The sequence below is a fragment of the Equus asinus genome, chromosome 12 (genome assembly GCF_041296235.1).
Source record: "Equus asinus isolate D_3611 breed Donkey chromosome 12, EquAss-T2T_v2, whole genome shotgun sequence".
NCBI lineage: Eukaryota > Metazoa > Chordata > Mammalia > Perissodactyla > Equidae > Equus > Equus asinus.
In genome coordinates, this window is record NC_091801.1 from 75,456,651 (window position 1) to 75,473,218 (window position 16,568).

Consider the following 16,568-nt stretch of genomic DNA (forward strand, 5'->3'; position numbering starts at 1 on the left):
GAGGAAGACAAGGAGAGGAAGATGTGGGGAGGAAGAGAATTCCTCCACCCTCTGGGTCCTTCTGGCCGGGCTATGAATTAAACTGACATGAGACAGAAAAACAGGAGAAAATCAAACAAAGCTTTATAACATGTATACATGGGAGAGGCTCAGGCAAGCTGAGCAACTCACCAACCATCTTCAGCTAAGGACAAAGGAGGTTGTTGGCAGTTGGGGGAGTCAGTTACGGGAGATTTCCAGAAAAGTACAGTAAACAAGAGTAAGGTTATTATGCAGATTTAAGTCCCTGCCTTCTGCATTGATAAGAGTTTCTAGAAATAAAGTCATCCCCCTTCTTCCTGGTACAGAGAGGGAGACACGTTTACAGATGGAGATTTCCCTTACAAGTGTAAACGACTCTTACAAAGGGTAACTTCTGCTTGGTTTCCAGAGCTCTCCCTCGTCTGCAGTTTTTAGAAGTAACCAGCCCCAAATAATCCTCATGCCAAAGAGACACATTTTGGGGTGGCCAGTGCTGATCCCCCACAAAGGGAAGGAAAGTGGAGGGTTGCTATGCACTGAATGTTTGTCCTCTCAAAATTCACGTGTTGAGTTCCTAACCCCAATGTGATGGGAGGCGATTAGGTCGTGAGGGTGGAGCCTCCATGAATGGGATTAGTGCCTTTATAAAAGAAACCCCAGAAAGCTCCCTCATCCCTTCCACCCATCCAGCGAGAAGTCCAAGAAGTCGGTAGGTTGTGACCTGAAAGAGGGCCTTGATCACAACCTGGCCAGGCTGGCAGCCCAATCTTGGACTTCCAGCCTCCAGAACTGTGAGAAATAAATGTTGCTTAGAAGCCACCCCATCTGTGGGTTTCTGTATTGCAGCCCGAACGGACTAAGACAGGGGTAGACAGGGAAGGAGGACAAAGGAAGAGAGAAGAAAAACAATCAGTATGAAAAAGTCCTCCAAAACTGTGTGCACCCACACACGCCCCCACACACACCCGACTTGCATTCCGAATTCTGAGCAATAAACAAGAACCTCAGGTGGCCAAGCTCAGCAACAGACAGGAAGGAGGAAGAGAGGTTTCAGCTGACAGTGAGGGTGGTACAGAAGTGAGGGTGCTGCAGACAAGGCAGTGCCCCCCACAGGTGGCACGGAGAGAAGTCTGGCACCGAGGACACAGGAAGGTCTGGTTCTCCCCTGGGCTGGCCATCCATACCCAAAGGGCTGTGTTCAGTCCCAGGGGTCACCTTCAAAAGGGCAGTGAAGAATAGTTATAGCAAGCTGAGAGGAGAGGACTGTGATGCTGAGAACGTGTGATGCAAGGTACAGTTGGCGCTAATAAGCACGTCTTTCCTGATAAAAGGAGATTGTGCTGGGGTGGAGAGGACAAATAGAATGGCTGAACTCAACTATCTGAAGAGAGTCAGAGGAGTTAAGATGGAATAAACACCTCGGGAGATGGTGAGCGCCCCGTGACTGGAGGTATGCGAGCAGTCTGGGCGACCACTGGGAGGCTGCTGCAAAGGAGACTGGAGCATCCGACAGGAGGGCATGTTGGACCAAATGCCCCTTCCAGCCCCCCAGCCCTGAAATTCTACGATCCTGTAACTTTAACCATCCCTAGGAATTCGAAGCTCCCAGACTCCGACCCATGACTGCAGCAGATTTTGTCCTGTCACTGTAGGATTTTAGCAGGATCTTCGGTTGGCAACACATGGGTCCATGCTGCACCAATAGGCCTAAGTGAGAGGGTCCGCCTTATCTGCTCTGAAAATGCCTGCAGCTGGATGCAGGGGTGTCAGGGACACCTCCCCAGAGCAACGTTTGGGCCAGGACACAGCAACAAGGTTGGGGGGGGGGCACAGGTGCCAGATTTGTCCAGATCGGGGTGTTAGGATGGAATCTGCTGCTTACTACCTGTGTGACTGGAAAATGTCTCAGCTCCGTGAGCCTCAGTTTCCACCTCTGTAAAATGGGCATAACATGGTCCTATAGAAGTTAATTCCCAGCCAGTAATGGTGTCACATCTCACCCCACCCCACCATAGCCAGTCTGGAAATGTACAAGCAATTCTGGGTGTCACAATGACTGGGGTGCTACTGGTCTAGGGACCAAGGATGATCAACATCCTGCAGCAAGCTGGCTCCTTCCCAAATGCCAAGAGGCCCCCCGCCCCCCAACTCGCTTTAAGAATAGCAGCCCTGTGGGGTCATGATGAGGAACAGGCGCGGAAGGAGGAACTCAGCACCTGCAAGATTGGAGCAGCTCCTCCTCATCAAGCAAAGTCAGAGGCTGGGCTGGCCTCCACGATGCCACATGACTTCCCAGCAGAGCACTGTTTGCTTAAAACTTCCTCAGAGAAATAAGGCGCCAAAAAAAAGGGCATAGGGCACCCTCGACTGGGGCCAGGGCTTACCCAGCATGCACAGGGGCTTCCTGGCAAACTTCAGCCGTCCCCGCCAGCCTTTGTATCGGCAGCAACATCCGGCAGCCCAGATCCGCAAAGCAAACTCGGCTCCAAAGATGAAAATAGCAAATGTTTCCTGCGTTGAAGAACATATGGAGAGACGCTGATCAACGGGGATCCAGTTGTCCGGAACTAGCGATTGCTGTTCTGAAGTTCCGCAGAACTGGGTTTCTGTTGTTGCTGCTTTCGTGGTGGAGCAGGCAGAAGAACAGGTTGATCACCTCCATCTAGTTTTGGACAGCTCCCGTCTTCCTTCTGATGTGCTAACCATCCCTAACACGAAGCCTTGCAAAGTGATTACTTGTTCTTTTTCCCATGTGTCTGTTCCAAGGGATCATTTTTACAAAATTCCCTTTAATGTACTAAAAGCCCCTAAGAAGTGCAGTTAGGGTGAAAAGAGAGATATCAAGGAACCCATCTGTTGATCCCGGCCAGTGCCCGACCCCTGGCATGGCTAGTTGTGGCCAGCGGGTTACTGAGGGCAGCTCCTGGGCCAGCCACCACCTGTTTTGTAATATTATCCTCATTCTGTGTTTGGAGAAACCAAGGCAAGGAATGGTTAAATAAATTTCTTGAGGCTATCCAGTGGCAGAGAAGGAATCCCAGGCTCTGTAATCAAGCTGAGTCCACCACGTAAGACACTGGGTCTGCTCCTTCCCACCCGCGCCTCCCTTGCTGATCAGACACAGACACCTGGGGCCCCTCTGTTTGGTGCCCTCCTTGGATCCTTGGGGAGTTGCCGCTAGTTCCTGGAACTGGATGGCTTCCCAGGACTCACCTCTCAGATCTCAGCCCCAGACACGCGGACTGTAAACATCTGCCCTCAGAAGCAATCTGCTGATTCTGGTGCCCAGGAGGGCATGCTCAGTGGGAGTTAAAGGTTCTGCTATTTCGTGACCCTTAATTGAGGGGATCGCAGCCCATCCCTGTGTGGAGGGCAGGGCCTCACCCTGAAGAGGCAGCTGACTACTAATCCAGCAAGGGTGTGGTCCTTCAAAGGACCAGTGACCAGGGCTGTCAGGGGCTGCAGAAGGAACCAGCCCATCCTGGGAGCCTCCTGGCCTGGGGCTGAGGCTGCACCCAGCCCGTCACATTGGCTCCTCACCTTCCATTTTCACACATTTTAGGCAAGGATGGGAGGAAATGGAGGGCCTTAGGTAACTTGCCCAAGGATGCTAACCTCACTCTCCAGGGTGGAGAAGGGAGATGGAAAGCAAGCAGAGGCCCCGCGGGGAAGGACCTGTAATGCAGAAATGGGATTTTATATTGAAGGGAGTAAGAGATCCTCAGGGCTTAGGGAGCAGGATGCGAGGGAGAAAAAGCAGAGGCGGGGTTTAGAATGGAACTTCCCGAGGATTGGGAAGCCCTATGTTCTAATATAACTCGTGTGTGCTGGGTTTTGCTCTGACCTTGTTTATGCCCCTTATCTCTAATCTGGAACAACAAATGGCACTCCCTGTGCCCCTGGCAGACCTCACCAGCTGATCCAGGCATTGCTTTCTCTTGGGCCTGGACTTGCCCAGAGACTCCAGGAAGCCAAAACCAGCGGGGCAGAATCGTACGCAAGGGCAGCCTCCTGGCCATCGCCATGGAAGTCCACCCAGACGCGTCGGCCCCAGAAACTCAGCACCACAATGGGCGCCCCATCTCACCAGCAGCAGAAGCCAGTCTCCCGAAACGGTCTCGTACTCCTTGAATGTGGTCAGGACGGCCAGAATCAAACAGCCCAGGACAATCAGGAACCTGGAGGGGAAGGAAGAAGGAGACTGAGAAAGTCCTGGCTTGCTCCGGGCTAGACAGGGAGAAGCGTCAGCGGGACGAAGCCACAACTTCCACCGGACATCCGTCTGCGCTTTATATGTTACCCCATTAACCTCACAACAAACATGCAAGGAGGGTAGGGATTAACATCCCAGTTCAAGGAAACAAGGCTGAGAGACGCTAAGCAATGTGCATACTTTTAATTTACCAGCTACTTAGTGGAATCAGTCAGTCAGAATTTGAACTTCATCACCTGGTCCCAACCCTGGGTGGGGGGAGATCTGAGGATGCTTGAAAGACCAAAAGTTCCGTGAGCTTTGGTAAACCAAAGGAATATGAATAAATTAATACTGTGCCCTGCACATATAGGACTATGATTTTCAAATATATGAAAATGTTCTTAGTGTAAAGAAAACACGAATTCATTCCAAAGACTGATGAATTCAGCAAAGGCCTCTGTCACCATCTATTAGTATTGTTTTTTTTTTTTTTTACAGTCCATTGTTACTAGAGAAGACAACCTCTTTCCATTGGGGACCTTCAGAATTGTTTTTGAAATTACAAAGTGTTCTTCACACTAGAAAGAATAGGAACCGCCATGCTGAAGGATGCAGAATGCTGGTCCTTGAAGAGTCATGGAGAGGTCACCTGCTTCAGGGCCCTGCCTCAGTCAGGAGCAAACTGCAAACAATCCTTCGAGATTATTATCTTTATAAACTATGTGTGTGTGTGTGTGTGTGTGTGTGTGTGTCCATGTGTGCATGCTTCATTGTTTGAACCAAGAATAATGGTTCTCCATCCCTCCAGGTGGATAGGCTCTGGTTCAAAGGTCAGCATCAGGTTCTCTGGGAGTCTAAAAGGGAATTTACAAGCTAGGGTCCATGGGTGAGGCTTGGTACCACACACCCAAGCTTTCCTCTTCTACCTACTTTGGCTCTCTGCCCTACTAGGATCCAATCCATGCTTTTTGGCTTGCTTGTGCAAGTGTGTACCCACTTGTTCATTCATTCACTCATGTAATATCCACACAGCAGGTACTGGGGACACAGTTGGAATTCAATGATGAGTAGGCTGGAAGTGTCCTCATGAGCTCACAGTCCAGACAACAGAAAGCTATCTCGTGGTGTGATGTAAGCAGCTTTGGAAATGTCTGCTCCTGGCCTTGCCTGGGGACCCGAGTCCTGGCTCTGACCCTTAGTGATCCTGGTGGACATGATCATTGGTCATGTGGCCATCAAAGGTCACATTTTCTGATCAATAAATCTGCTGATCTGCAGACCTGAATCTCTATGTTTCCGACCCTGCCTAGGAACCTAAAGAAGATTTTCCATTCTCTCCTGTGTTTGGCCATTTTATTTTAAATTCATGACTGTCCCATGCCTGGCATCTGCCTAGCCTGGATCCCAAATCTTCTTCTCAGGTGATGATGATAACGACGGCGACAGTAACAACATCAATAATTCCCACCACCAGCCTTTAGGGAGCACTTGCCACCAACACTTTACATCTATCAGCTCATTATCCTCACAACCACCTCCCAAGGTAGATACGATCACTCCCATTTTCATGATGAAGAAATCCATTAGAAGGAATCATTGACATCAGGATGATTATGTTGTTGGTAAAAAGACCACAGAGCCTGGAGTCCAAAGCCACAGGCTCGAAAGGAGGCTCTGGCCCTTTCTATGGAATCTTGAGTAGCTCATTGACTTGGGGAACGCCAGTGATCACATCGATAGAATGGGAATAATGCATCTGCCTAGAGATCACAGCTATTGTGAGGACCACAGGAGATAATGGGTGGAGAGTTGTTCAGTCAACTGCATAGGATCGTGCAAATGACGCCTGGTGTTCTCCCAGCATGGACTCACCACTGACTGGCCAGGCTCTGGGAAACATGCAGGGAACTTAATCCCTCTCAGATGATTCTGCAGGTCCAAACTCTAGTTCTCTCAAGACTTTATTTTATTCTTTCATAGGCTCTGGAGATAAGACCTGGATTAGAAACCTCTTCCTTCTGTTATGCTGTGTCATTTTAGGCAAGGTAGATAACCTCTCTGTGTCTTGGTTTCTTCATCTATAAATGAATCCAATAAAAGCGCCAATGTCCTCAATTATTCAATGACATAATGCATGTCAGGTGCCTAGAAGAGTACCTGGTAAAGAGTGAGCCTTCATTAAATGTTAGCTATTATTTTGTTGGCATCTAATGTCAATATATTTAGTGCCTGTTTTGTCCCAGGCACAGTACTGGTTTTAAGAATACAAACACGAATAAAACATAGCCCTCATTTTCAAGGTCCTCTTAACCCAATGGGGAAACAGAGGACAAATAGTTACAGAGGAATGTAGCTGACATTATGGTCTGAGCGTCCACCACGTGCTTTGGGAGCATATAATTGGAAGCATCCAAGAGGCTGTAGCCAAGGGGTTGGAAGGATATTTGAGGCTTAGGTAGGGTTGACCACATGTCCTAGTTTATCCATGACATTCTTCATTTTATGTGTGTTGACCTGGAGTGTGGCCCTCTCGGCCTCGTGAACAGCACGTGCATGTGGAGAGTGCAAAGCTTCATGGACACAGAACCCAGTTTGAGCTCCTTTAGCAAAGGGTGTGGGACTTGCCCTCCTCACGGCCTCATCTTCTGCCGCCTCCTCACCCCCAGGATGGCCGTCCTGAATGACAGCATTTCCTCAAACCCTCTGAGCCCACGGTGTCTTCTCAGTGCTCCTCTTCTCTGCCCACAGGCCCACATCTCCTTCATCCCCCCGCTAATGCCTTGACAGCACCAGTCACGTCTTGTCTCCAGAGACTTCCGTGACCCCACGTGTTCTCTGCTGGTTCCCCTGTGCGATGCCTCCCTGGGGACCACAGGGCACCCTGATGCATTTCTATTCCAGTACTGATCATCGCCCATTATCATTCTGTAATCGTTTGCTTGCATTGTGTAGTAAGTAAAACATACTATCTTAACGCCTGAGCCTAGAATTCCTCTTAGGGCAGGAACTGCCTTTGACGAGTGAAATATTTTATTGATCCAGTTGAGGTGGAAGTTGCAACTCTAACGGCATGAGACTGCTAAACTTCTCAGCCAATAAGAATTAACCAGAAATTGGAGGTGGGAGTTGGGTTTGAGGGCTGGGAATGACAAGAAGAAGAGAGGATATGGCCCAGTCACATGCTGAAGGATTTGTGAAGAAAGGTTGTCTAAAATTTTAAGTTCATGGCCCTGAAATGAAAACCATGGACCACAGCCTTGTGTAAGTGGCTTTGCCTTTAGCTGGCATTGAACATGGGGCTGGAGCCAGTGGCCGGGGCAGTATGTGGGAGAAGAGAGAGCTCGGTGTCTCATAGCTCAAGTAACTCAGCGGGAACAAGAGCCCTTAGCAAGACTCTGAGACTCTGCCCACCCTCCCACACTTGGAATGTATGCAAATCATGGGAAGATTCTGTGAGGTGTGTGGATGGTGGGTATGCCCTAGGGCGGCCCCCAATGAGTCATGCCCTTGTATAATCCCCATCCTTGTGTGCAGGCAGAACCTGTGACTTGCTTTGAACAATATAATATGGCAAAAATGATATCATGTCACTTCCTTGATTATGTTTCATTATGCGGCAAAGGCAATGGGATTAGGTTACTTTATATAAGACTCCATCTCAGCAGAAGGGAGAAGAGAACCTCTTGCTGGCCTTGGCAACAGCTGTCAAGTCATGAAGGGTCTGTGAGGGTCACAAGGCAAGAAACTGTGGTGGTTTCTAGCACCTGAGAGCAGCCCCGAGCTGAGATCCAGCATGAAAGTGGGACCTCAGTCCTCCAACCGCAGGACCAACAATCATGTGAGCTTGGAGGGGGACTCCCCAGCTCCAGGGAGGAACACAGCTCAGCCCCCACCTGGATGGCTGCTTTGTGAGACCCTGAGTGGAGGGCCCGGTTAAACCATGCCCAGACTCCTAACCCAGGGAACGGCGACAATAAATGTGTGTTGTTGTAAGCCACTACGTTAGTGGCAATTTGTAATGCAGCAGTAGAAAATGAATACAGTGTGGAATGGGAACCTGTGCCGAGTGCATCCAGTTTTTGTAGAGCAGGGCAACCACCCCCAGCCCCACATTCTTCAGATGATGTCTGGGGTGCACCTGTGTGTTTACTCTATGAGACTCGATTCCGTGAGGGCAGAGATGGTCTTGTGTCTCCCTGTATCTCATGACCATCTCAAAGCCTGGCACTTCATAAGAATCCCTAAGTGTTTAGAGAATGGATAAAAACAATTTCAGAGATGGGAAGTTGCCCTGTTGTTAGAATAAAAGGCAAGGGATACAGGATGGGTCTGGAGAGATAGGCCAGAGTAGGATATGAAGGGTTTTTGAAGAGTCTGGACTTGATTCTGCAGAGGATCTTTATCTTCATCTCCATATCTCTATCTACCACATCTATATCATCTATATCTATATCACCATCATCTATATCACCCATCTATATCCATATCACCTTTATCTTATATCATCTACATCTATATCTGCCTCTCTGAACACTGCTCTCTGACAGGACAGTAATCAGGAAGCTGTTGTCGTGGGCTGATGAGAGAGGATGAAGGATGGACAGGAGAGATGACAAGGGTCCCACAAGAGGGAGCCCTCTCGGTCGGTGCTCTCAGCAGGATTTGTGACTAATGGGATGGGGAGGCCAAGCAAGAGGAGCATCTGGAGGGTCTCAAAGGTGGGTAACAGGGTGGACAATGTGCTGTTCACAGACATCAGAAGGATGTGCATTGGAACCAGCAAGACTGAAGATAAACGATGTTGTGGACCTGCCAAGTTTGAGGTCCACAGGTGGAAATATCCTGCAGGCTGATCGAAATTTAAGTCTAAAGCATAGGGGGAGGTCGAGGCTGGAGATCTAAGTTCCTTCCAGCTCTAATAGTTTGTGATTTTAGAGCCAGGAAAAGGGCTAATTCAGCCTTAACCAGTCACCAAAACACAGTCCCCTGGTTCTGGTCTTCAGGGAGCATGCAGAACCAGGTCTGGCCAGCAGGGGGAAGCAAAGCCCAGCGGAGCTCCGCTCTTCCTCTCACCGCCAGGAATTAAAAACACCAACCGCCCTGGAAATTTATTTTGAGATTTGAGAACAATTATTAGTTTATAAAGCTAGAAGCATCAAGAAAGCCCTCCTTCGAAGGCGGAAATTTTCCTTGGTCTCTTGCACATTTCAATTTACTCTTAAGATATGAACTTGATTTCAGACAGACAGACCAAATTACCCCTCTCATGGATGGAAGCCAGCTGTGCATGGCTAGACACCGGCGTCCCCCTCTTGTTTTGGCTCTCTCTCTATCTCCATGCCTCACCAGTTATCCCTTTACTTCCTCTGTCACTTTCGTTTCCTTCTCCATAGCCCTGTTTCGTTCACCCCACTTTTCTCTCACCATCCTTCCTTCCCTGACTTCTCTCCTCCCTCCCCCCTTTCCTTTTCTGCCTTTCCCCTCTCCCCTCCTTCCTCTGCTCCTCGCCCAGCACCTCTCCCAGCTCCTAGGATATGCAGGAATGAGCCGGGGTTTGTGGCAGGAATCTTGGGGACAGCCAACAGCTGCCCTTTGGTCTGCAGGGTCCTGAATGTCTTTGCAAATGAGCCCAGTCTGAGTCAAGGGTCTGGGACATGCCCTTAAAGCAGACACCATCTCTTCCAGGCCTCCAGCCTCATCCTCTGGCATCTTCCACCCAAGCCTGGGCTGCAGAAGGGGCCAGGGAACTGACACAGGAGAAAGCAGCTTGGTAGCTGCACATGGTATCTAATGCGGAAGGTGTAGGGGGCCAGGACAAGAACCAGTGCTTCCCCAGTCCAGGGCCCTTCAATACCAAACCTCCATCCGGGCAGCAGAGAAGAAGATGCAGTGGCTTTTTTTTCGGGGAGTTGGGTGCAGGGTGAGGAAGATTGGCCCTGAGCCAACATCTGTTACCAATCTTCCTCTTTTTGCTTGAGGAAGATTGTCGCTGAGCTAACATCTGTGCCAATCTTCCTCTATTTTATGTGGGGTGCCGCCACAGCATGGCTTGCCAAGTGGTGCTAGGTTCATGCTCTGGATCCAAATCTGCTGAAGCAGAGTGTGTGAACTTAACCACTATGCCACCAGGCTTGCCCCAAGATGCAGTGGCTTTTGCCCAGGCAAACGCATGGGATGAACCACAGTGGCACCTGGAGTTCCCTATTGCCCTCTTCTCCCCCAGGCCTGACCTCCCTCTATAGGAACAAAGCTGGGCCCACTGGAAATGAGAGACGAGGCTTCACAGCCAAACATCCCCTCACAGGCTTCATCTGCGGTGAGACCAAGAGGGCGGCGAAAACTCCACATTTATCTAATAATTTCTCTTGTGCATCATCTTCTCTTTTACTCTGGAGTGCAACACTGACTGCAAGGCAGGGGCACTGCCATCGTTATATTTCTGTCCCCATTTTACAGAGGAGGGACCGAGCCTCCAGGCTCAGGCAACACTGCGAGGACCAGCCCCCATGCTGAGAGAAGCCCTGGGGACTGGAGCAGGAATCTGCAGAGAACAGGGCCAGGTCAGAGTCAGCTGGGGAGTGGGAGGGAGGGCTGATGGTCGCAGCTCTGCTGTGAGATGACAATCCCTTCCTCTCTCCTCCTCTGGACTCCCAGGTTAGGGGGAGAAAAGCTCAGTCCCATTGCTGGTAGTTCCTGAGAACTTGCTGGCTCCTGCTCTAACTACAGTTGCTGTCTGCAGCTTTCCCAGGGTCTACAGCAAAGGTCGTAGACGGAAGGAGGAAGGCAGCAGCTGACTCGACTGGACTCTCCTCCTTACGATCCTTGTCTGTCTGTCATTAAATGGGGATGTGTAGACAATGTCCCTAGCCAGGTGAAGGCAGAACTGAATTGTCTAACAGAGCAGGTGTTGCTGATGTCACAGTTAGCCCACCTGTCCTGATCCTCAGCCACCACCATTGAGCAGAAGACACAGCCCCTCAGATTACATCAGGATCCTGCCAATCCTCCAATGGAAATGCCTCAGAGGTAGAGTGTCTCCTATGTGCCAGAGATTCCTTATTCCCCATGAGTCAGCCCAAAAGAGGATCTTTGGGTTATCTCCTAATGTAGGTTGCTCCACTCAGTCAGAAGCAGGTTGACAAGTCATTGCTGTCCTGCAAACCCACTAGGATGGATTGGTCAAGGCCGCCTGGAATGCTATGTTGAAAAGGATTCAGATTGCTGCCAGCTTAATTGGAAGGAAATGCTATTATTGATTAGTGATGTCTGTCACAGGTGCAGTCTAGGGCCAAGAATCTGCCGTTCCTTTGGAGCCCAGACATGAGGACATAAGCCAGAGCTAACATCATTTTTCTAATGCTTCCTTTTCCTGACTTGACTCCTGCCAACTTCTCCTTCAAATTCTATTAACTAGAACTTTGAAGGGACCTTAAGAAGGACTTATTCTTTGTTCTTCATCCTATGGAAAGGGCACATGTAAACCAGAGGTCTGAGTGATTTGCCCACAGCCACTGAATGATTTATTGCAGAGCTAGAGTGAGGACCCTGGTCTCCCAGCTCCCAGCCTCTGCATCTCCCATGTGCCTCTCTGTTTTGTCTTCAGTAAAGTAAAGAGTGACCCTTTATGGACATTTCTGCTATTCATTTAGTTGGTTACAAGTTGTTCCCTTCTCTTGAACACCAACATCAGGACAAAAGGTGAAATACCACACACCAGAGTCATTCAGGGAATTTAAATTTAACTGAGGTGTTCATCTTCCCTTTTGAGAGCTGACCTCAGCTTTTCCTGATTTAACATTTATTCATTTCTGTACTCAACTATGTCACATACTTATTTATCTATGAAGTGGATCATGGCTACAAACCACGTCATTAGACGTCAGGGTCTAACAATACACATGAAAAATAGTGCAAGGAATATTTAGAAATCATTCAAAATGATTTCATCTCTTAATATTATCTTAAAAGTGACAAAACCCACCACTGGAAGAGCATGGAAGGCAATAAACACCTTGCATAGCAAGGTTGCATTTTAGGGTCAGCAACGTGATGCGTGGCTGAACCAAGCAGAAGCAGACATCCACACATGCCCGTGGGATGCCTTCAGTGCTCCTCCATCCTCTGAGCTGGAGAGGGGCAACAGGAGCAGCAGGCACAGAGAAGAGACCACAGGAGAGGGTGATCCTTCACCACGTCCTCTCCTGCCTCCAGTCCACTCTCCAGACACCTTCCGGAATCATTTTTCTAAGAAGAGATCCTTGATTATGTTTAAACACAGCAGTGGGCTCCTCATTCCTTACAGGGTAAAGGCACAACTCTTTAGCAAGGAAAACCAGGTTCCCCCAAATCAGGTCACGTCATGGCAGAATGGATAAAAGGCACGTTCCAGTGATACGCTGTCTACAGGAAAGTGACTTTAGATCTGAAGACACAAATAGGTTGACAGTGAAAAAGCAGAAGGGGATATTGCATGCAAACAGTAACCAAAAGAAAGCGAGGTGGCTGTATTAATATCAGACTTTAAAATAGACCTTATGAAAAAACTGTTGCAAGAGACAAAGGAAGAAATTATATAATGATGAAAGTGCCAATCTATTATGAAGATATAACAATTATAAACATAAAGGCACCTAAGAACACAGCCCTCAAACGGATGAAGCGTCTTTTCTAGGCTCATCTCTTCATCCTTTCCCCCTAGAGTGACACGAAACTTGCCATTTAATCAATGTCAGGCCCTTTGACAAATCTGTTCCATCCCCCTCACATGCTTTCCTCCCTTCATTAAGTGACACCCTTTCTCACTCTTTAAGGCTTGGCTCCAATGTCACCTTCTCTATTAATTCTCCCTTCATTGTTCATTCAATAAAATATTTACTGATCACTTATTATGCACCAGCAGGTAGGGATAGACAATTCCTGTCGTCAAAGAGATAACACTTCTGCCTCTCTTGCCCCACAAGAAATGTTAGGAAAATCATCCAGTGCATTCACACAGGATTTTATTCTTATCTCCTCCTAGAATTTATCCATTCCTTCACATGCACTTACTACTCTAGGCCCTGGGCAGTCAATAATGAACAAAGCACATTATATCCTGCCTGCATCCCATGGATCTGTGTCCTCCAATGGGCTGATCTGGTGAAGCAAAGATGTTATGGTTTTCCTCTTGGGATCACAGCGGTCGGCCCAAGGGAAGGAGCTATACACCTCAGTTCTATTTCTAGCTCTGTTGTTTACTTGTAGTAGCTTGCGTAAGGTCTTCCTCTTCCCCGGCCTCAGTGTCCACATCTGTGATATGAGAGGATTGAGTTAGATCATCCCAAAGGCCCTTCAGGGAAGATCCTGTGGGTTCAGGCTTCTAGCCCACAACCTGATAAGAGGACCTGGAAGAGCTTTCAAGGATGAATAGACTTGAGTTCAGATCTCAGCTCGGTCACTTACCACCTAGGGGATTGTTTCCTCATCTGTAAATGGGAACGACAATAGCTCCTAATGCAGGGCTGTTACGAGAAGGAAATGAGAATGCTCATAGACTACGTAACACTGTGCTTGGCACAGCACAGAGGCCAATACGTATCAGCAACTGCAGGAGGGAATTTTAGCTCCGATGGGGTCAGGCCTATGACTGAATGGTTGATGGGACTTTTTGCCATTTCATCAGATCTGAGATTCCTTACTTAGAATGGGTAAATCAACTAGAAATTGAAAGAAGCCCTAGCAAGATGATGTCTGGGTCCCATCGTGCACGATACCATCTACAGCAGCCTGAGTCAGCATTTGGCTATTTCTGAAGGACTCCTAGTCAGTATTCTCAGATCCATCCAATCCTACAAAAGAAGGCCATGTTTATTTTTTGGGGGGTGGTGAAGTCTTCTGCCTGAGGTCAGGTTTATCAGCCTTCTCCAGACCAAGCAGCTCTGTCCCATGCCTCTGGCCTCCTCCACACTTATAATATCATCAGCCAAAATATACAACAGTCCCATCAGCATTGTCACCAACACACCCTCTCCAGTACCCCTGTTTTCCTTTTACGTTTCAGATAAAGGCAGTGCTTTCCAAGATCTGGCAGGTCACATTCTTTTCTCTTTATGAGCAAGAGACAGAAGCCAGGGCACCTGGGCCAGGTTGAGTGTCAGACACAGTGGGAATCTGGGCCAAGCAGCAAAGAGAAACAGGCCATCTCTGGATGTCTTTTTTTCTTTTTTTCCTCCAGAACAAGTCATATCTCTGATACATCCTGAAATTTTAAGATCAGTCTGGTCCCCAACCCCCTCTCCCCACACAATGGCATTCAATTCATCATTTTCAGGGAGCCTCACATGTGTCAGGCACTGTGCTAGTACTGGGGTATCTGCAAAGCCTTGTTATCAACAAAGCATTTTTATTAAACCTCTGAAAGTTACATTCCAAGATAGTAGGTACCACAAAGTGATGTGAGGTAATATTTTAGGCATCTTCATCCTGTTGCAGGAATCTGCCGTGCTTCCCTCAAAACCAGTACCAAAAAGGAAAAAAGATTTTGGAGTCTAGTTGTGGCAAGCAGATTTTAAGATGACCCACTGATTCTTGCCTCCTGCTATTCACACACATGATTAATTCCCTCTACTTAAAGGTGGCTGGGACCTGTGACTTGTTTCTAACCAACAGAGTACAGTAAAGGTGGGATGGCTGCCATATTGCTAGCAGACTCTCTCTTACTGGCTTTAATGAAACAAACTGCCATGTTAGAGAGGCCAACGTGATATGGAACTGAATGTGGTCTTCAGCCAATAGTTAGCAAAGAACCAAGACCCTCAGTCTAACAGCCCTGAAGGAACTGAATTCTTTGAACAACACAAAAGGGAGCTTGGAAGAGAATCCATCCCCAGTCAAGCCTTCAGATGAGACCCCAACCCTGGCTGATAACGTAATTGTAGAGTTTGTGAGAAACCCTGAGCAGAAGACCCATAAATTCCTCATCCTGGTGGGCTATACCTGGGCTCCTTTCCCACCAAAACTGAGATAATACACGTGCATATGTTAAGCTGCTAAGTTTTGTGGTAGTTTGTATGCAGTAATAGATAACTAATACTAGTTATGTAGGATCTGAATCTTGGCTCACTACCTAGAAACCAGATGATCTTGGACAGTTTACTTTTCTGAACCTCAGTTTCTTACCTACAATATAGGAGTGACATCAAGGGATTTTTGTTATCTTGGTATTCTTTATCTAGTCTTTGTAGCTAAGAGATTGCACAGGGCAGCAAAAATCCTCATAACCAAAAACCACTTCTCTAATGAGATCTCCATGCAAACGTCCTTGAGATTTAACAGCAGCCTGTATCTTGAGCATGCCTGGCTTTGCAGGTCCATCTCTGCCTCCCCATCAGGTACGGCATTCAATAATACAATAGTACAATGGTACAATAGTGAGCCATTTGCAAAGTGAAAAGGCAAAGCTCACAAAAGATGCAGGATTTCATGAAGTTGATGGATATGATGACGGAAGGCTGTTCTAAATACAGCAAAGTCATTAACAAGTGACAATCTTACTGGAACAATTGAAGACAAATCAATTGATATTTCAAAGGATTAAAAATCTCATACAATCCTTTCCCCCAAATGTTGAGAAAATAAAATGTGAAATCGTATTCTATTATCATGTAATTTTGGCATAAAAAATGTACCCCCAAATTAACACTCAATTCAGTCTTTGTTTGTTCTAAAAATTAGAGCATAGTTGTTATTATAACCTAAATTTTGTTCACCATGAGATCCAATAAACACATATTTGTATTTTAATTACTTTTTTGTGATAAAGTACTAAGAAGATATTTCCTTCACTGTTGGTATGAAGTTTGGTCCCCATTTTCAGTAGATTCTCTTTAAGTTGATATTAGCTAACTCCCATTAATTATGGAATAAGAAATCCTCTAAAGCTACCTCGTGGGATGGTCATGTGGCTTAAAAGAGAATCATGTGTGTATACCACCTAGCATTCTGGCAAATAGCGGGCACTCATCATAGATGCTAGTTTCTTACCTTTTTCCTTCTTACGTTCACAGATGAGAGTCAAAAAAATTACTTTAAAGTATATAGAAAAAATCAATTATCTTTAAAATCTCCCATGTTCTTGAAATGAGGCAAGAAACTCGTATGCATAAATAACCATACACAAATCCATATCTCTATCTTTGTCTCTATCTCTCTCCATCCTATCCATACCAATCTGTAGACCCACAGATGTCTAACGTACACACAGGTCTTGACCATCTAAACCAGGGCCTAGCAAACCACAGCCCTCAGGCCAAACCCAGCCAGCTAACTATTTTCGTAAATAAATTTCCTTTGACCACAGCCACACTCCTTTGTT

The 16,568-nt window shown here is 47.4% G+C and overlaps 1 protein-coding gene across 1 annotated transcript in view; it reads right to left on the reverse strand.

Annotated features, from left to right (window-relative positions):
• The window catches only part of KCNQ3 (potassium voltage-gated channel subfamily Q member 3), a 299,717-nt gene that overhangs the window by 43,955 nt on the left and 239,194 nt on the right, over window positions 1-16,568 (reverse strand). The window contains exons 2-3 of the mRNA XM_014831297.3: window positions 4,109-4,199; window positions 2,406-2,532 (exon numbers count right to left, since the gene is read on the reverse strand). Coding sequence (XP_014686783.2) covers window positions 2,406-2,532; window positions 4,109-4,199 — 218 coding nt within the window. The remainder of the gene's footprint in view (window positions 1-2,405; window positions 2,533-4,108; window positions 4,200-16,568) is intronic.